This window comes from Prionailurus viverrinus, chromosome A1 (genome assembly GCF_022837055.1).
Source record: "Prionailurus viverrinus isolate Anna chromosome A1, UM_Priviv_1.0, whole genome shotgun sequence".
NCBI classification, from domain to species: Eukaryota; Metazoa; Chordata; class Mammalia; order Carnivora; family Felidae; genus Prionailurus; species Prionailurus viverrinus.
Genome location: NC_062561.1, coordinates 87,102,185 through 87,125,672, shown reverse-complemented (window position 1 = coordinate 87,125,672; position 23,488 = coordinate 87,102,185). Strand labels below are relative to the sequence as shown.

Genomic DNA, 23,488 nt, shown 5'->3' with positions numbered 1-23,488 from the left:
CCATATAGAAGTAAACTTTGGTTTATTTTTACAGTGCAAATCATAGCTCTGAGCAGAAAATAGCTATACCTTAACTTCTCTTTTAACATACTTTGATATCAATCCATTTCTATTCATTTCAAATGCATCACAAATTTAGTTATTTGTTTTCTGAAAAATAAACATTACATCAAATGAATATATAAATTTTTGAATGAGACCCTTTTATGGAAGCAGTAAAATATGAAAAAAAAGTTTATCTTAGAATCAAGGACATGAAGTAATGACTTAATTTTTAAGGAAACCATAAAGGGTAGTTTATTAATCACACAAGTATGCATATACAGACATATAAATACAACAAAAATTTCAATACAAGAAAGAATCAATGAGTAGTATAATGAAGTAGATCTGAGAAGATTATCTATTTTTACAGTTAAAGCAAAGAGAACTGTAAGAAGTCATGCATCCTTTGTTAATGTAGTGTTACAAAAATAGAGTTTATTGTTGTGGCAGTTTTTCTATGAAATCCTGTCTCCATCATCTTGGTCCTCCTTTGTCCACTTTGTGGAAATTTGTATTTGCAGTGTATTATTATGCTACATATTATTAGTATATTATATGTTATAAATATTTGCATGCATTAGATGGGAATATGGCACAGCCATTGAGACCCTGCAATCTTATATGTCACTTCTTTGAGGATATCATAATTTAGGCCTCCCCACCAAACTTTTCTATCACAATGATGATTCCGACACAAATAAATGGAAATGTTTTTTCCACCTCAGTTCAAAAGAAGCCCTTTGTAAAACATTTTATTCTTCATAACTTGAACTAAAACCTATATGGCACTTTTAGAAACTTCTGCAGTTTTTAATGGGTTTGTAGAAGAGTCTGAATTTGGTATGGTATAAACAGATTTATTTATTATTTTATGACATATATTTATATCAAAATATTTATTTAAGATAAATATATAATCAAAATATTTATTTAAGACCCCACAGTTGGAAATTGAATCAAATATCCAATACTAGCCATTTGACTGCTTCCCCACAGAATGTAGGCTTCCTAACTGTGAACCAAATGCCAGAGGATATTCAATACAATAATGCAAGTAGAGAATTAAGAAGATAAATAGTTGCCATTTCAATTAACAAATTTGTAAAATTCATTTGTGGGAACAATGATTTGGAACAGCATAACTTGAAAAGCACACAAGTGGAAAGAACAAGAAAAGACACAAAATGCACAGAAGTTTTAAAACAACATTTATTGAAAAATTAACAGTAGGTTCTTTAATGAGAGGAAAATCCCTGGAGTGCTTGTATGACTCAATCAGTTGAGTGTCTGACTCTTGATTTCATCTCAGGTCATAATCTCATGGTTTGTGGGCCTGGGCCCTGCATCAGGATCTGCGCTGAAGGTGTGGGGACTGCCTGGGATCTTTCTTCTCCTATCTGCCCCTTCTCCCCCCACCCCCACCCCCGTGCCTGAGAGTGTCTCTCTGTGTGTATCTCAAAATAAATAAATAAACTTTAAATAAAAAGAGGTAAAAAAATCTGTCACTAGACATAGGCGTTAAAGTTAGGTGTCTAGAACTGTGCTATCAAATATGGTACCTATATACATATGTGGCTAAGGTGTTAAAATATGGCTAATATGGCTGAGGAACTAAAAGAGTTAGTTTTAGTTAATTTAAATTTTAAAATGATACTTGAGTCAGTTATTGGAACATTTAAAAGTGTGTTTGAATGAAATTGGGTATTAGAATCTAATAAAAAAATGTGTATTTAATTGCTTTGGTAGAGATTATCTTTATTTTTACATAAATAAATGAGTAGAATCATGTGCAATGAGTGAGACACAATTTGAATGGTAACTGAATATAAAGCACTATTTCGAATGATTCATTTTGAAGGGAAAGGGAGATGAGGTATGGCTAGACTAGATGTTCAAGAGGGTTGAAATAAATATTTAAAAAATAAACATAATAGTAACTTGCAAAGCCAATGGTCAAGCCAACGTTTAGTGGTTCCCAAACTCATAATATTTAACCAAGAGACTATACTGTATTTGTGATAGATATGTGGCTTTCAATGAAAAACATGATTGTAAATTTCACCCCAAATATATAAAAAATAAAATTTACCCTCATTAGCTTTTTCAGTGTGCTGGAATAGAGTTGAGTAAATTAGTGTAATGGGGACTGATTTCATTTGTTTAAAATGGATACTATGAGGAAAATAAAATACTCTTCCTTTTCTTAGAAGTGTATGGTTTTAAATAACCATTGTAATACAAAATAATAGAGTAACTGTTTAATTCTTTCCTAATTCAAAAGAATTTTAGCCCATCTTTGCATAGACAAAAACAAGGTGTATGCATAAGGAGGGATGGTTTAACCTCAGATTACTCCCACCCTGGTGCTGACTGCCATTTCCCTCCACCCAACAAGACTCCCTACTTGTGTGTGTGTGTGTGTGTGTGTGTGTGTGTGTGTGTGTGTGTGTGCAGATATCAAAAATGTCCATTGACAATCAAAACCGAACTTAGAATGGGAATTTCAGATAGATGAAGCAAATTTTATGAACAATTATGGACCTCAATTTGGTTAAAAATTGTGCTGAAACGATGCATGCAGCTTTGTATGGTGACCATCCATAAGACATAAGTGAGAAAAGCTAATGTCACTGCTTGGAACAGGTGATACCTAAGCACAACGCAGTGACTAAAGACTGAAGTCTGGGAGTTGCTCTTATGTGAATCCCATGCTGATCTCCTCTTCATTTCATGATCTTTTGAGATTCTCTGATGTCATACTACATGCCCACTTCCTCTATCTAGTTGAGGTCTTTTTCAATTCTGTTTTCCATTTATTAGATGGCCATCCTTTTACTTTTTTTTTTTTTTTTACTTAAACTAAGCTCTGACTCATAAAATGTTTTGTTCAGGCTGCTCTTGCTCCTAACATATATTTAAGTAGTTCATTTTGAATAATACAAACTAACAATGACTATTTCTCTATGCAACTGAGTGTTGTTGTTTTAATGTTTGTGTGTTATTTTGAGAGAGAGAGAGAGAGAGAACAAATGTAAGTGGGACAGGGGCAGAGAGAGGAGAAGAGAGAGAATCCTAAGAAGGTTCTACACTGTCAGTGTAGAGCCAGATTCAGGGTTTGATCGCATGAACTATGAGATCATGACCTGAGACCAAATCAACAGTGAGACGCTTAACTGACTGGTGTCCTGGTAATTGAGCTTTCACCATCCTAAATCACTAGGTTTCTCTAATTGATAACAAGATCTTCTGATGAGAATTTAAAGAGAAATACAGAAAACAATGTCAATAGCTATCCTATATGCAATAAATTAAGAAATAGGTAGTCTACTGTATGAAATCAGAAATTGAAGTTTTCTGTGAATTACAAATATTTGAGTGCTTTTTCTTCTCTTTTAAGATTTTAATGTAAGATATGATTATATATAGCCAGGCATTTGCATGTAAAATTCTCTACTGCCCCTGTGAACATTATACATAATGTATACATTATACAAAATACAATAATATTCCTTATATAATATACACTATATGTACATGTTTATGCATATAGCAAACAAAGAAAAAATGGGAAAACTGGCTGGCTCAGTCAGTAGAGCATGCAACTCAATCTCAGGCTTATGAGGTCAAGCCCCATTTTGGGTGTAGAGCCTACTAAAAAACAAACAAACAAAAAAAACCCACAAAAATTGATGGATGATAGATATAGGAAAAGATAGACAGTAGATTGATTAATATACAGACAGATCACCTGCAATTTTACTTGTATAATTTTTATCATTAAACAAAATGAGGAGAAATGATCTCACCATTTGGTTGTTTCTAGATTCCACATATAAGTGAGATCATACAGTACTTGTCTTTCTCTGTTTTATTTATTCCTAACTTTTCACTTAGCATAATGTCCTCAAGATCCATCCATGTTGTCACAAATAGAAATATTTTATTTTTATGGCTGAATAGGATTCCATTGCATTTATATACCACATTATCTTTATCCATTCATTCATCAAAATATACTTAGATAATAGATACATGGTTACATATCTTGGCTATTGTAAAACTGTTGAAATGAAAATGGGGGTGCCTTTTTGAGTTAGTGTTTTAGCTTCCTTTGGAAGTGGAATGAATGGTTGGATAATTCTATAGTTTTATTTTGCTTCTTTTTAAGTTTTGTTGAATTTCATATTGTTTTCCATAGTGGCTGCAAAAATTTACATTTCCACCAAAAATGCACAAGGTTTCCTTTTTCTCTGAATTCTTGCCAGCACAAGCTATTTCTGGAATTTTGATAAAAGCCATTTTAATAGGTCTAATAGATATAACATTGGTCTTTCTAGGAGTGTAATTATTTTTTATACATTTTACATACCATAAAAGTAAATAATTTCAAAATGGTTTGCAATATGGTTGCATCAGCTTTCACTCTAAATCATCATTCATTGTAATTCCTGTGGCTGCAATGTTTCAGGACAACTTGGGTTGTGGTAGTCTTTATTTTAGCCATTGTAATGGGTTTGCATAGATATTTCACTTTGTTTTTTAATTTACATTTGCCTGATAATTAATGATACTAAGCTTGTTTTTAAGTGTTTGGGTTACCTCTTTTGTAAGTTGCCTATTCATATTTTTATTCTTTATTGATTCATAGTAATATATTTTTTATATGAAATTTATTGTCAAACTGGTTTCCATACAGCACCTAGTGCTCATCCCAAAAGGTGCCCTCCTCAATACCCATCACCCACCCTCCCCGCCCTCCCACCCCCCATCAACCCTCAGTTTGTTCTCAGCTTTTAGGAGTCTCTTATGCTTTGGCTCTCTCCCACGCTAACCTCTTTTTTTTTTTCTTTCCCCTCCTCCATGGGTTTCTTTTAAGTTTCTCAGGATCCACATAAGAGTGAAAACACATGGTGTCTGTCTTTCTCTGTATGGCTTATTTCACTTAGCATCACACTCTCCAGTTCCATCCACGTTGCTACAAAGGGCCATATTTCGTTCTTTCTCATTGCCATGTAGTACTCCATTGTGTATATAAACCACAATTTCTTTATCCATTCATCAGTTGATGGACATTTAGGCTTTTTCCATAATTTGGCTATTGTTGAGAGTGCGGCTATAAACATTGGGGGACAAGTGCCCCTATGCATCGGTACTCCTGTATCCCTTGGGTAAATTCCTAGCAGTGCTATTGCTGGGTCATAGGGTAGGTCTATTTTTAATTTTTTGAGGAACCTCCAAACTGTTTTCCAGAGTGGCTGCACCAATTTGCATTCCCACCAACAGTGCAAGAGGGTTCCCGTTTCTCCACATCCTCTCCAGCATCTATAGTCTCCTGATTTGTTCATTTTGGCCACTCTGACTAGCATGAGGTGATATCTGAGTGTGGTTTTGATTTGTATTTCCCTGATGAGGAGCGACGTTGAGCATCTTTTCATGTGCCTATTGGCCATCCGGATGTCTTCTTTAGAGAAGTGTCTATTCATGTTTTCTGCCCATTTCTTCACTGGATTATTTATTTTTTGGGTGTGGAGCTTGGTAAGTTCTTTATAGATTTTGGATACTAGCCCTTTGTCCGTTATGTCATTTGGAAATATCTTTTCCCATTCAGTCGGTTGCATTTAGTTTTGTTGTTTCCTTTGAAGTTTAAACAGTCTGAATGAAATGGTTGTTGGTTGTGCATTTTGAGTATATTTTTGTTTTTTATGACTCATCCTTTCAATTGTCTTAATAATGTCTGTAAAGAGAACAGACATTCTTAAATTAGTGTGAGGGACAGGCTAAAAAATGTCCTGTATTTTTGAACATTTTGTGTTCAATTAAAGGATTATTTTCCTAGTCTGAAGTCATAAATATATTGTCATATTATCTTTCAAAACTTGATATTTTTCAATTCAAATTTTTATCAATTATCTCCATTGCATTGATTTTTCATGAGTAAAGTAAGGTAGACATTACATTTTATTTTAACTATAAAGATACAGATATCCAAATGATGTTACACTTACTATTTTTCTGCATTGCTTTTTCCCTACTTATGTCATATCTATGCATTTTAGAGTTTTTGGCCTTTATTCTACTATACTTGAATAAATACCAAATTTTAAATATAATTTTATAATATGTCTTCATTTCTAGAATAAGTTATTCTTTCTTTACCCTAAAATTCACTTTTTCCATTATATTTGTATAAATTTGTTTTCAAAAAAGTTTCAGAAAACATAAGGCAGGATTTTTAAAAAATATTGTTTTTTTGTTTGTTTGTTTATTTTAAGTAATCTCTACACCCAACATAAAGCGCACCCTCACAACCACAAGATCAAGAGTCTCATGCTCTTCTGATTGAGCCAGACAAGTGTGCTAAATAGAATTTATTTGTATCTACATTTATATGAATTCTTTTAGTTGAATAAATTTTAATATTTACCAATTGTATTTTCTAACTCATAAATATTTTCACTGATCTTCTTCATTTAGTAGATACCTGACTTTTCTTCTTGTATAAATCTCATTATCTGAAGAATACTTGTTTTCTTTAAGGCATGCTGCTGTGGGTTAAGTTTTTTGTTTGTTTGCTTTGTTTTTCATTAGTTTGTTGTGTTAATCTTAGTCCTCTGGTAAACAGATGCCAAGAAAGATTAGACAGGAAGACTATCTATTGTTGGAAGACCCTCCCCATAGGTTTTATTACACCTATACCTTGCCTTATATGCAAAGAATGTAAGAACTGAGGACACTCATATGGGTTATTTCAGCATCAGGGTAAGCAGACTTGGGGACCATGGGCCTTGGGGACAAGTGCAAGAATATTGTGTCTTCTGCCAGAATCCATGTAAGAGTAACATCTAACTTATTAATTTTCAGGTAAAATAAAGTTACATCCTAGACAATTCATCTATTGTGGGAAGGAGCCAGGAAAGTAAAGAACAGTCAACCCCAAATGCAAATCTGACTCACATGAAGCAGAGATGAAAGGAAATGCTGTAAAGCTCTACCAATGTTCTGGCAAGGCTGATGGGGAGTCCTTTATTCAAAATCACTCATCACAGGAGTTGTGTCTCTCAGGAATTAGTTTGTCTTAGCCTACCTGCTGTGCTCAGACTATCTGGGGGCAGTCCATGGATGTGTGGCATTGGGGAAACCTTGGCGATGGATTTGAAAGCACAGCACTTAGAGATGTTAGTCAGTTATGTTCCCTTCAGTGATCTGAGAGATACATCCCCATGACTGCCTCATGGAATAATATATTTATTACAAGATGGCCATTAATTTCTCTAAATTATTTGAGGTATCACACCACTTCCTTTTGGCATTCTTTGTTGTTAACTAAAAATCAATTATCTATCTAAATAAAGACATTTGAAACAGATTTTTAAAAATTTTTTGCTATTTGCTTACTACTCCTAAGATTTAATTTCTTTTAAATTTACTTCATTTTCTCAATTTTGCTTGTCTGGGTACAGATTTCTTTTTGTGTCTGCAAGAACTATTTCTGGACTAGCCCTGATATTGATTCTCATTATTTCATTCTTCAGAATTTGACACATTGCCCAAACTAGTTGCAGAGAGGGCTGGGCGATTTTTCTCAGCTTTTTCAAAAACTATAGGAGACCATGAAAACTGGTTACAACTAGCTTTTGTTGCCAGCATCTTCTAACCATAATATACCCCATCCCCCTATTCAAACCAATATCTAAAAGAAGAGTTGTTGATACTCAGTTTCTACTTCTTGTCAATTTCATTCCTGAATTCCCTGAAATATGACTCCCATTACCAAATTTACCTTAGAGAATTATCCATGCCAAGATCATTGATATATTTTTGTCATTATATTAATCATTCACTTGCTTGACATATTGATGGCTACATTTCTATATTCAACATCATTATTTGGCTTCTAGGATTAGTCACCATTGTAGGTTAGTTCATTTACCAGTCTCTAAAGTACTGGTGTTTTTCTCATTGCATGATTTTAGGCCATGTTCTCTTTACATTACACATACTTCTGGTTTAATTACTACTCACTTTCAACAATATCTGTAACTTCAAATTCCTTCTGAACTCTGAAACTAAATATATATTTTAATGTGGAGTATTTTTATGTATCAAGTTGTTCCACATGCATGCCCAAATCTGTGGTCATTATACTGCAATTAATCTTCCCCCGACTCAAGTTTACCCCCTCTCATCCTGCCCCATGATGTTACATATCAGAGAATGTGACCAATGTCCTTTTATTAGTCTACACCTGAAATCAAGACATGAGAGTCTGTTAAGTCTCTTTACCCAATTAATCTGATAAATCATCGTGTATTTTCCATCTATCAGCATTCAATTCTTTAATAAATACTTTCTATACCTAATATATTCAAAGAAAATTTATATAAACTAGAGATCATCGGGGAAAATATATATTTCCTTAATTTTATGGGGTTTACAATCTACAGGAAATGATACAAAATAAAGGAGTTGACGAGTAGGAAACACAACAATTTCAAGTAGTTATGAAGGCTTAAAGTTTAAAAATACATTTTCATCTTCATCATCCTCCATCAAGATTCATATTTAGTAGTAAAGGAAAAACCTCTTAGCAATGTGAGAAGTTGAGGTCTGTTAGATAAAAGGAGTGAGTTTTTTAACCATCCTTGTATCCCTTATTCTATCTGAAGTGAGCGGCATTTATAAACCTGAAGGCTAGATAAAATTTGTTTTAGTAATGGAAAAAATACAGTGTTGCTAACGCAGAATGATAAAATAATACTAGTATTAGATGAAGTCATAAAGTTAGACAGTAATACATTCATTTAAAACTTTGAAACATACTAAGAAATTTTTACATTTTTCTTAGTAAATTTTTAAAATTTTATTTTATTTAAAAAATTAATGTATATCTTTATTTTTGAGACAGAGAGAGACAGAGCATGAGCAGGGGAGAGGCAGAGAGAGAGGAAGACAAAGAATCAGAAGTAGTCTCCAGACTCTGAGCTGTCAGCACAGAGCCTGACACAGGGCTCGAACTCGTTAACTGCGAGATCATAACCCGAGCCGAATTTGGACGCTCAACCACTGAGCCACCCAGGCACCCATAAAATTTTATTTTAAAGATTTCAAGATAGGAGGGAAGTAATTTGACATTGTTGTTGTTTCTTTACTTGTTTGCACTCTCTCTATATCTCTTTTTTTTCCTTATTTGTTTTAAGATTAAATATCACTGGCCTGCACAGAAATATTTATTGAACAAGAAATAAACTTGGGAGATGGTTTAGGTGGTTTTTGTGGTAACATAACAAAGAATTGTAGTGGTGTGAACAAGTAAAGTCACGGATGATATGAACAATTGTTTTTAGATATCAGAAATATTTGGAGTAGGAGAGAATATTACTTGATATACATTATCTGAAAAAGATAACATGAAGTAGAAAATCATGACCAGATCCTTGGGTTCCACTAAAAAGTAGAAGCTGAATTAAGGAGAAATTCAATGCAGGATAAAAAAGGGGGCACTTGGGGCAGAAAATTATGAGTGTATAGTTGTCACAGATGCCTAGATAATATCATGTTTGAAGAATGAGGAGTGGTCAATGCTGTTGAATACATAGGCAAAAGATTATTTCCTGCTAATCATTAGTAAGAGAATTTTGCAGCTACGGTGGCTTTTGGACATTAACTTCGATGTCAGCTCTTCCCTGGATTTCCAGTAGTCAACCACTGGGCTTGAACTGACATATCAGCTCTCCCCTGGATTTTCAGCCTTCTAACACACACTGCAGATTTTGCATTGCCAGATTACATAATTGCATTAGTCAGTTTCTTAAGATAAGTGTGTATTTACTTATCTACAAAGTTTGACTTTTCTTTTTATTTAATTCTACATATAGATAATAACAGAGTGTTTTTTGCTTGTTTCACTTAGAAATATGTCCCTCTGACAACTTATCTATAGACAAAGATAGATATATAAATGATGGATAGATGATGTATAGATAGATACATAGATGATAGGTAGATGGAAAGATAGAAAGATAGATAGATAGATAGATAGATAGATAATAGATGGATAGACCTATCTATCTATACACACATCCATCCTATTTGTTCTGTTCCCTCCCTCCCTGGAGAATTTGAATATAGAGATCATCCAAGATCACTTTTGCTAGGGAAAGACATAGATTGGGAGAAGAAGGACCTGGGAAATGGATGGCAGACATTTGTGTGGACACAGACAATACTTGCAACTTTCAAGCTAAAATACTGGAACATTTTTTGATGATGTAAGAATTCCACACCATCCCCCTTACTTGCAAGAATCAACTAACACATATGCAGAATTTTTCCATTGGCTTCACCTGTGAGAATAGTTTACCAGGTGAAATTCTCTTCTTGACATGTTTCCAAACTTTCCTAATTTCTTCCAATAACATAGGGAGACTAAGTTTCCAGCACAGCATTGCAGAAGCATAGAACCTGTATTGAAAAATATTGCTATGAACTAAAAATAGTCACAGGATACTGACAACCTATGGTGGAAGAAATCTGGATAACATGTATGGAAGTTGATTCTAAGGTTATTAGATCAAAGAGAATGTAATATAAAACTGGATAGGACAGTACTCATTTCCACAGGTATACTCATCCAAAGTTTATAATTTATTGTGTTCTTTGAGTACCTGAGAAGAGTACTAATAGTCTACGGTATTAGCTAATTGAGGTCTGAATTTAAGGGTGGCCTATAGAAAATGAGACTGAGATGCCAAAACTCCTGTCAGTCACAGTTTAGCAAGGACACAAAGGCTCAGAGAAATGGAGATATGTTACCATCAATTTCCCAAGTCATATGTTATCTGTGCCCCTTAGAAGGCCCAGAGAACATTTTTTTGTTGTTGTCCTTGTTTTGTCATAATAATATACATATTTGTAAACAGCACCAAAATCCTACAGCAGCTCGTGCTGCTAATCCTCAGCAGTCCATGAATACAAGTAGGGATTCCACTTTGATTCTATTTGTTTCCCTAATTTCAAATAGTTGTAGGTATCTTAAAGTGGTTTAAAAATCAAATGTCTGCAGTGACACATTCTTCATGAAGGTTTTAGAAGTGAAATATATAAATGGATAAAGAGCTAAGAGACAGAAAAATTACTGTTCTAATTAGCAAAAGTATACCTCTAATACTTATAATATGGATTTGCAGGGATTAAAGGCAATTAAAATTCAAAGTCATATCTATTGAGAAGATCTCTCTTTGAGAAATAATCCTGCAATCTACCAAACTTGAAAATATTTATTTTTTTACATTTTATTTTTCTATTATTATAAAGTATAATTGATGAATAAAATTGAATATAACTAAAGTGTACAATGTGATGATTTTATACACATATACACTGTGAAGTGATTATAAGAATTAACATATTAACTCACATAATTATCTTTTTTGCCACAAAAATTAAAGACCTCAGAAAATTTCATTTTTATTATTTCAAGTTTTTATTTAACTTTTGACATAAAGTTAACATAAAGTGTAATTTTGGTTTCAGCAGTAGAATTTAGTGATTCACCACTTACATATAACACCTGTGCTCATCACATCACATAGAGTGCCCTCCTTAATACCCATCACCCATTTAGCCCATCCCCCACTTAATTTCCAGCAACTCATTGTTTATTCTCTATAGTTAAGAGTCTCTTATAGTTTGCATCCCTCTCTCTCTTTTTCTTCCTTCCTCTATGTTCATCTTTTTTGTTTCTTAAATTCCACATATGAGTGAAACCATTTCTTTCTCTGACTGACTTATTTTGCCAGGTATAACACACTCTAGCTCCATCCATGTCATTGCAATTGTATTGTATTGTAAATAATGCTGCAATAAACATTAGAGTACATATATCACTTCAAAATGATGATTATATTACATTGCATAAATGCTTAAATGTGACATTGCTGGATTTTACAGTGGTTCTATTTTTTTTTTTTTAGAAACTTCCATACTGTTTTCCATTATGACTCTATGAATTCACATTCTAACCAACAGTGTATTAATGTGGCCTGCGGTCACATTCAGGTTGTTCCTGATGATGATGTGGGAGACAGCTTTAAACAGGAACCACAAGTTCTTGGTGTGGTTGGCACAGGTGAAGTGCATGTAGATCTCCTTGGTATCCTTGCTCTTGTGCAGGGTCTCAGACTTACCTTGGATATGGCTGGCTACCTGGTCATATTTCTTGGCCCCTCTGTACTCAGGGAAACAGGTGGTATCGGGGTGTGGGTGATCTGCTCAAACAAGTTCTGGTTGAGGACAAGGATAGTGGACCAGTCTGTGACCACTGGTTGTTGGAGAAGTCATTGTCAAAGAGCTTCATGTTCCGGTGCATGTGGTGCATCTCCTCATCCTCTGCTAACGCAGGTCATGTGTGCCCAAGGTTATGCAGGAGATGATGGCTGTGACACTCTCAAAGCAGTGGATCCACTTCTTTGATTCAGACCGCAGACTGCCCACATCAAATATCTTGAGGGTAAGTCCCTGAAGGTGAGGTGTGTCTCCACGATACCAGTGGTCTTCTCTTGAGACCATGGCATGTCCTGCTCTGTGAGGATGTAGTTACTCCGTGTGATGCTCCCCAGGGCAGTGAGGTCAAAGGCAGCAGAGTGGTGGAGCTGGCCCTCCAGCCAGCAGCCAGAGCCTACCTGCAGGCCAGGGTCAGACCTAAGCCTGTGGATGACACTGGGCAGACCCTCAGGAAGCACCCCCTGCCCTCAGCAGTTCAGGACAGTGAAAACAGCTGCCTGGCGTCATGTGTACAGGAAGGGCCAGCAAATTCTATCTTCAGATAGTCCATGGCTTTGGCAGTGGCCATGATGGGCTGGATGGTGATGCTGTAGAGGACTGCCTGGGACTGCCAGCCTCCTGGATGTTCTTCCTTTGCTTTACAGTGATGCTCTTCCCTGACTCCTCAGCACCCAAAAGTAGCAGCTTCACCTCCCGTATCACCTTCTCACCATCACCCAACAGGTTTTGTAGATAATCTTAGAGCCCTGGGCCGCTGTCCTGTCCTGAGCACTCATGCTGCAACCCATTCCCTGTCCCCTGCTAAGCCCCACTGACACATTCCACTCCCACTGCCATATGTTTTAACTTTAATTAAAACTTTTAGTTTCATAGTCTGTATACTTATTCTGAACAAATTCTGATTTAAGTGATTTTATACAGACAAGTATTCAATGCTTTTGTTAAATTTTTGTTGCTGCTGTAACAAATTATCACAAACTCTGTGTTTTATCATCACATACATGTATTATTTTATTTTATTGTTTTTAATTTTTTAAGTTTATTTTTTTATTTTTTAATTGTGAGAGAGTGAGAGACAGAGCTTGCAGGAGGGGGAGAGAGAGAGGGAGAGAGACACAACCTCAAGTAGGCTCTGCACAGTCAGAACTATAGATCATGACCTGTGCCAAAACCAAGAGTTGGATGCTTTCCCAACTGAGCCACCCAGGTGCCGGTAAAGTGCTGTAATTTAGAAATCCAACACCAATCACACGGGGGGCTAAAGTGCAGGAGAAGCTGGTATGGTTGCATTATTTTCTTGGGTCTCCACTGAACTATCTGTTCCTTGCATTTTCTAGTCTTGAGGCTGCCTCTGTCTATATCTGGGCTCATGACCACCTTCTATATTCAAAGCCAATAAGGGAAGACCACTCTTCATAAACACATCTCCTTCTAACAAAGCTTTGAGAAGTTCCGCCTTTAACAGTTTATGATTAGATTAGGACCCATTAGGTGGTCCAGGATAAACACCTTAACTAATACTCCTTAGTTGAATTACATCCACAGAGTTCCTTGTGCCACGTAAAGTACTATATTAAGTTTAAAAAAATTGGTACATGGACATCTTCAGTAAGCCACTTGAAAAACTGTCATATGTCTATAAAGCTTAATTTGCATGCACAAATTCTAGGTAATGAATATGCACTCTTGGAGGTTCTGAGATAATGACTGTTTATTCATAACCATAAACATGTCAACTTTATCCTAGCACTTTTAAATAAGGTGACTATTTTATTGTATAGATATTGAGGTCCACATTAGATTATAAGAAGCCAAAGGATTAAAACAATGGACTTTGGCTTTATAGATACTAGTTCTATTGTTTTTCTCCATAGAATCTATAATGACTTACTTTCCACAGAAACTTCCTCAGAGATTCCTTAATTTCCTTGTTCCTTAGGCTGTAGATGATGGGGTTCAAAGATGGAGGCAATACAGAATAGAATACAGACACCAAGAAATCCACAAGATGTGGGGAATCAGGGACTGGCTTTAGATAGGCCATGGTACCTGTTACAATAAATGTTGTTACAACTATGAGATGGGGGGTACAAGTGGAAAAGGTTTTTGACCACCTTTGTGATGATGGTATTCTCAACACTCTATTGAAAATGCAAATATATGAAAATCCAATGGACACCAAACAGAAAAGTGCATACATAACCCCAATTGCCTCACTAATATCAATGGTGATATGAGTCTTTGAGCAAGATACCTTCAGTAGGGAGGGGACATCACAGAAAAACTGAGGAAGATTTCTAGAGCCACAAAAAGATAAAGAGAAAGTGCCAGATGAGTATAAGACCCCAAAGATACTCCCAAGAATCCAGGAGGTGACTGTCATCCCCATACAGACTCTCCTGTTCATGATGATATTATAGTGCAATGGATGACAGATGGCCACATAGCGGTCATAGGACATGGCTGTTAGAATGAAAAGCTCAGACCCAGCAAAGTGAATCACCAACAACACTTGTAATATGCATCCTGAGAAAGAAATGGTATTCTCATGGCATAAAGTGTTCATAATACATTTTGGAACTGTAATTGAAATAAGGCAGGCATCAAAAAGTGATAAGTTCTTCAGGAAGAAGTACATGGGAGTATGAAGATACTGATCCAGAGTGGTTAGGACAAAAATGAGAAGATTTCCCATAAGAGTTACCAAGTAAATAAGCAAAAACAGAAAGCCATGTATAATCTGGAGCTCCCTGGTGGCAGAGACTTCCATGAGGAAGAATTCCATCACTGCTGAGTGGTTGGCCATGTTTTCCACTCTATGCACATCCTCACTCTATATGACACAAAGGAGAGTAAAGACACAACATCAGGTACATGCTAAGCCTTCCTCCTTTCCAATACTGTTTTTGATTCCTGTAAGAATTCATCTGTTTTGTGTTATAAGTCATGTACATTTTCGGTCTTCCTACATGCATGTCAAGGTTTATGACCTCCTCAATCTGCCACTTTTAGTATGTGTCTGAATTTGTAATAGGTTAAGTGACCAGATCAGGAAGAATAGGAAGAAAGAATAGGAAAATTGCTTTCATTTATGGAACTTCATAAATTGGCTGATGAAACATGTATCTTTATAAAATATATCCTGAATTATTAGTTCAATATGCTAAACAAAGCCTTTACTACAACAGAATCATTTTTAAAGCATTTCAGGCAATAGAAGGTAATCAATGAATATTATTGTAAAAGCACATGCTTTTACTCATTACCTTTATCACCCCAAAAAGTAAGAAAAAAATTTGTATTTAATTTTATGATAAAGTACATCACACTACATGGTAAAAAGTGAGGGGTGCTTGAGTAGCCCAATCATTTAAGTGTCTGACTCTTGATTTCAGCTCAAGTCATGATCTCATCGTTGGTGAGACTGAGCCCCACATCTGGTCTGCATTGACAGCATGGAGCCTGCTTGGGATTCTCTCCTTCTCTCTCTATCCCTCCTCCACTTGCACCTGTGTGCAATCTGTCTATCAAAATAAAAAATAAACATTTAAAAAAAAACAAATAAATGAAAAACAATGAGATTTATGGTATAAAGAAAATGCAAATGTGAACAGGAAATTAATAAATATGGAGTTGTGTCATTACCATGAAATAAGCAATAGTAGTGATAGATGTAATGTGGGAGAAGGATATGGAATATGGGGGAAGGTCTACCTCTCCCAACTCACTGGCTGCTTATACATCTACTCAACCACGTGTGTTCATGAACACTCACAATCTTGCAGACACTCATTCCCAGGATGTTTATCCAATGTTTTTTATCGTCAAAATGGTAGCACACTTTACAGAAAAAGCAGTTGAAATGAAAGTGAATATGATAAATAGAAACAGAGTAACGATGAATAACATCCCTGGCAAAAATATTTCCTTTAATGATAGGTTACTTAGTATCTGAGAAAAATACAATGTAGGAAATATTTTATAAAAACAACACAGGGGCACCTGGGTGGTTTAGTCTGTTGGGCGGCCGACTTCGGCTCAGGTCATGATCTCAGGTTCATGAGTTCAAGGCCTGCATCAGGGTCTGTGTTGACAGCTCGGAGCCTAGAGCCTGCTTGGGATTCTCTGTTTCCATCTTTCTCTGCCAGTCTCCTGCTCACGCTCTGTGTCTCTTTTAGTCAAAAATAAGCTAAAAAAATAAAACAAAATTAAAAAAACTAAAAGCAATACTGAATAATTAAATGGAAAAAGCTTGGAACTATTAACATACGAGAAATTTAGCTGTACACCCCTTGTGGCTTTCTACAAAATATCTACTTGTTACTAAGTTTTTAAATTATTTAAATTCAAGTTAGTTAACATATAGTGTTACTACTTCTGCAGGAGTAAAAGCCAGTGATTCATCCTACACATGACACCCAGTGCTCATCCTAAAAAGTGTCTTCCTTAATGCCCATCACCCATTTAACCTGTCCCGCACCTCCCCTACAGCAACCTTTAGTTTATCTCTGTACTTAAATGTCTCTTATGGTTTGCCTCCTTCTCTCTTTTTTTAAAAAAATATTTTATTTATTTTTAAGGCAGAGAGAGAGCATGAGTGGGGACGGGGCAGAGAGAGAGGGAGACACAGAATTGGAAGCAGGCTCCAGGCTCTGAGCTGTGAGCACAGAGCCCTACGTGGGGCTCAAACTTACAAACGGTTAATTCGTGACCTGAGCGAAGTCGGACGCTTAACCAACTGAGCCACCCAGGCGCCCCTCCTTCTCTTTTTTTTTTTATCTTAGTTTTCTTTCCCTTCCTCTATGTTTATCCGTTTTTGTTTCTTAAATTCCACATATGAGTGAAATCATATGATATTTGTCTTTCTCTGACTTATAGGCATTTATTGAAAGGATACAAAAATGCCGATTCAAAGGGGCACATTTACCCCAATGTTTATAGCAGCGCTATAAGTGATAGCCAGATTATGGAAAGAATCCAAATGTCCAACTGACAAATGGATGGAAAGATGTGGTATACATATATATATATATATATATACTATATATATATATATAGTATATATATATACACACATATATATACACATATATATTCTTTTTTACTAATATTTAAAAAAAGAAAGAGGATCTCAACTGAATTCTATCTGATATGTCAAGCTTTCACAGATTCTTGAAAGAGAGGAGTAAACAACTATTCTAGATAATACAGTAGCACCTTTAAAAGGCTCATATTACATGGGTGGCATCAATATGAATTTTAGAAAATTAATGTGGAATTCAAACTAAGAAGGCTATCAACGTAATGTGTAATTTATCTCCTAGTGTAAGGACTACGGTATTTTTGTTTTTATAACATCCAGTGCTCATCACAAGAAGTGCCCTCCTTAATACCTATCACGGCTTTAGCCCATTCCCCAACCACTTCCCTCCATTAACTTTGTTCTCTATCCTTAAGAGATTTTTAAGGTTTGGTTCTCTCTCTCTCTCCCATTAGTAAACAAATATTCTAGATAATACAGTAGCACCCTTAGATGGTTCATATTAAAAGTGTGACATCAATATGAATGTTAGAAAATTAATTTGTATTTCAAACCCATAAGACTATCAAGGTAATTTATAATTTATTTCCTCATGTAAGGACTAAAATCTTTTTAATTTTTCTTTTATTGAGGCATATCATAAAAATATGATGACTGCATTCATCATGAATGTAGAATTTGGTGTAAGGACCATTTTAACCTGGCACTTCTTATGGATGATTCCCGTGAAAAAGTATAAGAAGTTGAGATGGAAGGAATCTTGTCTGCTTTGGTGTTTGGCAATTAGGAAGCAGTGAAACCTAAAAAAAATCTCACTGCTATGTTAGAGTGACTTTCTTTCCCAGCCAGATTGCACTGTTGAGTAAAATGTTAGCAAATTTTCCCAAAATATGCAGGAAGATACAGTAGGTTTTTATTATATCTTTACTAATAAAATCATTGGATATATTTTTTTGGAATTACTTATTCCCATAAAACTCAGAACTTTTCACTGTTTTATTTATATTTTTCCAAGTAACTATCTTCTTAGAGGACACATTTTTTTAAAAAATTAAGTTTATTTATTTATTTATTTGAGAAAGAGAGGGAGAGAGAGAGGAGAGAGAGAAAGTGCATAAGTGGCAGAGGGGAAGAGAGAGAGAGGGAGACAGAGAATCCCAAGCAGGCTCTGCACTCTCAGCCCTGAGCCAGAATAAGGGATCAAACTCACAAACTGTGAGATCATGACCTGAGCCAAGATAGAGTCAGATGCTTAACCAACTGAGAGGACACATTTAGAATATAAATTTTTGTGATGTAGAAAAAGAATCATTTGTCTAAGTCTTCTTTCAATATCCTATTTTTCACCCTTCTGGAAATGACAAAACTAAAAGCAATTTACTGGAAATGACTAAAAACTAAATGCATTGACAAAAGTTAACGGAAAATGTGGAGACAGGATGGTAAAAATGACAGAAGACCAAAGAAGACATTTTTCCATTAAGCACTGTAATTAACATATTTTCTTATTGAGGACATTTGATTTTTACTGTCTGGCCCTTCTCCTTCCCACTACAAAATAGAGAGATTGGATTCATGTTTCCTGTGAAACTTTCATATTTAACCTGGGTTTATTGTTTACAGTTCATAATATATTGATGAAATTCAAGTGTGTAGCAAGCACTATCTTAATAATTTTGCATATTATATTTCAGTCCAATATGAATGCCACAGCAACACCCTCAGTTAAGAATTGGTGTTATCACCATATTGTACGAGATAAGACAAGCTTAGGGAGCTTTAAAAATTTGTTCAGATTCACACTCATAAAAAGTGAAAGAGAGGATTCTTTTTGCTATGTAGATTTGTTTTGACTCAATATGTTTTTATTCTTTATGAAATATCATTGAACAGTTAGTGTCATTTTTTTTAGGTCTAAGATTTCATAGAGGATGTTTAGTGAGATTTTCTTTGTGATATTATAAATATGATTCAAATTTAGTTTCATGTCCTTGGTAAAATAAGGCAATACATATCTTTGATTCCTAATAATTTCCATTAGAATCATCATTTTCAAAGAGCCTGAATCAGACATAACACCTCATAGATATGCTGTCTAGACAAAGACTGTGATCTTTGCTATCTTGGCCTCCTATTTAATTCTGGCCATTTTAAGGGGGGGATTCTTCAAGCAATTAAAATGAATACTTAATAGGAAATGTATATAAACATTTGTGTATGTCATGCTACTTACATATATCAGCTATTTGAAATGAACTTTTTCAAAGAGAAAGGCATTTTTGCACCTTTCTTGTCAAAAGTAGCCCATGGAGGCTTTTTTAACCCATTTATGCTCCTACAAATTTGTGAATCCCTAATGTTTGTGCTCACCTGCTGTGATTCAAAATTCTAGTGTTATATTGATTACCAAAATCTTCTTTTTCTTTCAGCTCTTCTGCTATCCATGGTATGAGAGGGAAATTAATGAAGTTCATCTTGTCTGAGGTTTTCCACTCATAGTTTCAAAGAGCATAAAATTCTTTTCAATTTGTTATATGTGACCCTTTGGGGAAACTATGGTCTTGCAGAGAAGCTATTTTCCCTTAAATACTATGAGTACATTCCTGTGTGAAACATGTCAACCAGGAGTAATCATGGGATGTAGCCCTGGCATGAATATCTGACACCTCACAGTCTTGCTTTTGAGCCGTCATCTTGTCCCAGGTGTATCATTAGAAATATCTTATCAGGGCTCTTCAAATAGGAAAAACAGGGGATAGAGCCCAGTGCACTATATTTAATGTTATATTTAAACCAAGAGAGAATGAAAATATATGTTATAAATTATATAACAAGATGAATATTGATATGGTATATATATTTGAGGGTGCAAATAAATTTGGTTTTAATTGTTTTGTTATTTATATTTATAGCACTGTGTATTGTTTTTCCCAAGTTTGTAAAATCTGCTTTCATTTAAAATATTTACCATGAAAATCCAAGAGAAGAACACAGACAGCAACCTCTTTAACCTCAACTGTAGCAATTTCTTACTAGACACATCCCCAGAGGCAAGGGAAACAAAAGCATAAATAAACTATTGGAAGTTCACACACACACACACACATACACACACACACACATTCTGTCCAGCAGAGGAAGAAAAAATCATCAAAACAGGCTACATAAGGGGAGAAGATATTTCCAAATCACATATCTGATCAATTGTTAATATCCAAAACATATAAATAACTTATCAAACTCAACACCCAAAAGCCAAATAACCCAGTGAAGAAATGGGAAATGGGCAGAAGACATAAATGACACTTTTCCAAAGAAGACATCCAGAAGGCTCACAGACACATGAAAAGATGCTCAGCATGATTCATCATCAAGGAAATACAAATCAAAACCATGATGAGATACCACCTCACACCTGCCAGAATGGCTAAAATTAACAACTCAAACAACAGCAGATGTTGGTAAGGATGCAGAGAAAGGGAAACCCTCTTATAATGTTGATGTAAATGCACACTGGTGCAGCCACTCTGGGAAACAGCGAAGAAGTTTCTCAAAAAGTTGAAAATACAACTACCCTACCACCCAGCAGTCACACTACCCTGTACCAATAGAATATGAAAATACAGATTTGAAGGGGCAGATGCACCCCGATGTTTATAGCAGCACTATCAACAGTAGCCAAACTATGGAAAAAGCCCAAATGTCCATCAACTGATGAATGGATTAAGAAGAGGTGGTATAAATATATAGAAGAGACTATTACTCAGCCATCAAAAAGAAAGAAACCTTGCCATTTTCAATAATGTGGATGGAACTAGAGTGTTATGCTAAGCCAAATGGGTCAGAGAAAGATATATACCATACATTTTCACTAATATATGGAACTTAGGAAACAAAACAAAGGAGCAAATGGAAAAAGAGAGAGATAAGGCAACCAAGAAACAGAGTCTTAACTATAGAGAACAAGCTATGGTTACAGGATGGGAGTGGGATGGAGAGATGGGTTAATAGAGGATGGGGATTAAGGAGTGAACTACTTGTGATGAGCACTGGGTGTTGTATGGAAGTGTTGAATCCCTTGATTGTACACCTGAAATTTATATTACACTGTATGTTAACTAACTGGGATTTCAATAAAACTTTAAAAAAAAAGAATGAGGGGCGCCTGGGTGGCACAGTCGGTTAAGCGTCCGACTTCAGCCAGGTCACGATCTCGCGGTCCGTGAGTTCGAGCCCTGGGTCAGGCTCTGGGCTGATGGCTCAGAGGCTGGAGCCTGTTTCCGATTCTGTGTCTCCCTCTCTCTCTGCCCCTCCCCCATTCATGCTCTGTCTCTCTCAGTCCCAAAAATAAATAAACGTTGAAAAAAAAAATTAAAAAAAAGAATGAAATTAGATGTTGTATTACACCACACATGAAAGATAACCCCAAACGGATTATGAGTTGACTTGAAAGAGTAAGTAACTAGAAGAAACATATGGAAAAATGCTCTTTGATATCAATCTTGGCAAAGATTTTTTAGCTATGACCAAAAGCACAAGCAACAATTGCAAAAATCAACAAATGATACTGCATCAAATTAAAAACCTTTAGTTGTTTGTGACATGGGAGAAATTATTTGTAAATCATATTTTGGATAAGGTGTTAACATGTAAAAACATTTAAAAATCATATAATTAAAATGTTTTAACTAAATATGGATATATATAAATATATATTAAAATATATACCTATATTTAATTAATTAAACATATGTAAATACAAATAAACATATGTGAAATATAGATTTATAAATAAAAGTATATAAAAATCATCAGCAAACAATTTTTAAATCCATAAAAAACTGGCAAAAGACATAAAAGTCATTCCTCTAAGGAAGACATATAAATGGTCATCAAGTATATAAAAAGGTGGATTAGGGAGGCGGCAAGATGGCGGCTTAGGAGGACGCTGGGCTCACCGCACGTCCTGCTGATCACTTAGATTCCATCTACACCTGCCTAAATAACCCAGAAAACCGCCAGAGGATTAGCAGAACGGAGTCGCCGGAGCCAAACTCAGAAGAGAGGCCCACGGAAGAGGGTAGGAAGGGCGGCGAGGAGGTGCGCGCTCCACGGACTGGCGGGAGGGAGCCGGGGCGGAGGGGCGGCTCGCCGGCCAAGCAGAGCCCCCGAGTCTGGCTTGCAAAAGCGGAGGGGCCGGGCGGACTGTGTTCCGACAGCAAGCGCGACTTAGCGTCTGGGAGGTCATAAATTAACAGCTCTGCTGGCAAAGCGGGAAGGCTGGAGGACAAAGGGAGGGAGAGTTGCTGAGCCCCCTGACAACAGAGCTCAGTTTGGTGGGGAACAAAGGCGCTCGCCAGCGCCATTTCCCCCGCCCATCCCCCAGCCGAAATCCCAAAGGGAACCGGTTCCTGCCAGGGAACTTGCTCGCTCCGCGCAAACACCCAACTCTGCGCTTCTGCGGAGCCAAACCTCCGGCAGCGGATCTGACTCCCTCCCGCTGCCACAGGGCCCCTCCTGAAGTGGATCCCCTAAGGAGAAGCGATCTAAGCCTGCCCCTCCAGCCCCCGAACACCTTGCCTACCCACCCCAGCTAATACGCCAGATCCCCAGCATCACAAGCCTGGCAGGGTGCAAGTAGCCCAGACGAGCCACACCACCCCACAGTGAATCCCGCCCCTAGGAGAGGGGAAGAGAAGGCACACACCAGTCTGACTGTGGCCCCAGCGGTGGGCTGGGGGCAGACATCAGGTCTGACTGCGGCCCCGCCCACCAACTCCAGTTATACACCACAGCACAGGGGAAGTGCCCTGCAGGTCCTCACCACGCCAGGGACTATCCAAAATGACCAAGCGGAAAAACTCCCCTCAGAAGAATCTCCAGGAAATAACAACAGCTAATGAGCTGATCAAAAAGGATTTAAATAATATAACAGAAAGTGAATTTAGAATAATAGTCATAAAATTAATCGCTGGGCTTGAAAACAGTATACAGGACAGCAGAGAATCTCTTGCTACAGAGATCAAGGGACTAAGGAACAGTCACGAGGAGCTGAAAAACGCTTTAAACGAAATGCATAACAATATGGAAACCACCACAGCTCGGCTTGAAGAGGCAGAG

General features: G+C 36.3%; 1 protein-coding gene and 1 pseudogene across 1 annotated transcript; both read right to left on the bottom strand.

Annotated features, from left to right (window-relative positions):
* Nucleotides 1–12,054: 12,054 nt before the first annotated feature.
* On the bottom strand, nucleotides 12,055–13,115 carry LOC125163987 (guanine nucleotide-binding protein G(i) subunit alpha-2-like; annotated as a pseudogene).
* Nucleotides 13,116–14,182: 1,067 nt separating this feature from the next.
* On the bottom strand, nucleotides 14,183–15,133 carry LOC125163979 (olfactory receptor 14K1-like). The gene has a single exon (XM_047856373.1). The coding sequence runs from the start codon at nucleotides 15,131–15,133 to the stop codon at nucleotides 14,183–14,185; it is 951 nt and encodes a 316-aa protein (XP_047712329.1).
* Between the last annotated feature and the right edge of the window lie 8,355 nt (nucleotides 15,134–23,488).

What these genes read in the sequence shown, in the direction of transcription:
- LOC125163979 (XM_047856373.1), bottom strand. Translation starts at nt 15,133, where the DNA reads ATGGCCAACCACTCAGCAGTGATGGAATTCTTCCTCATGGAAGTCTCT.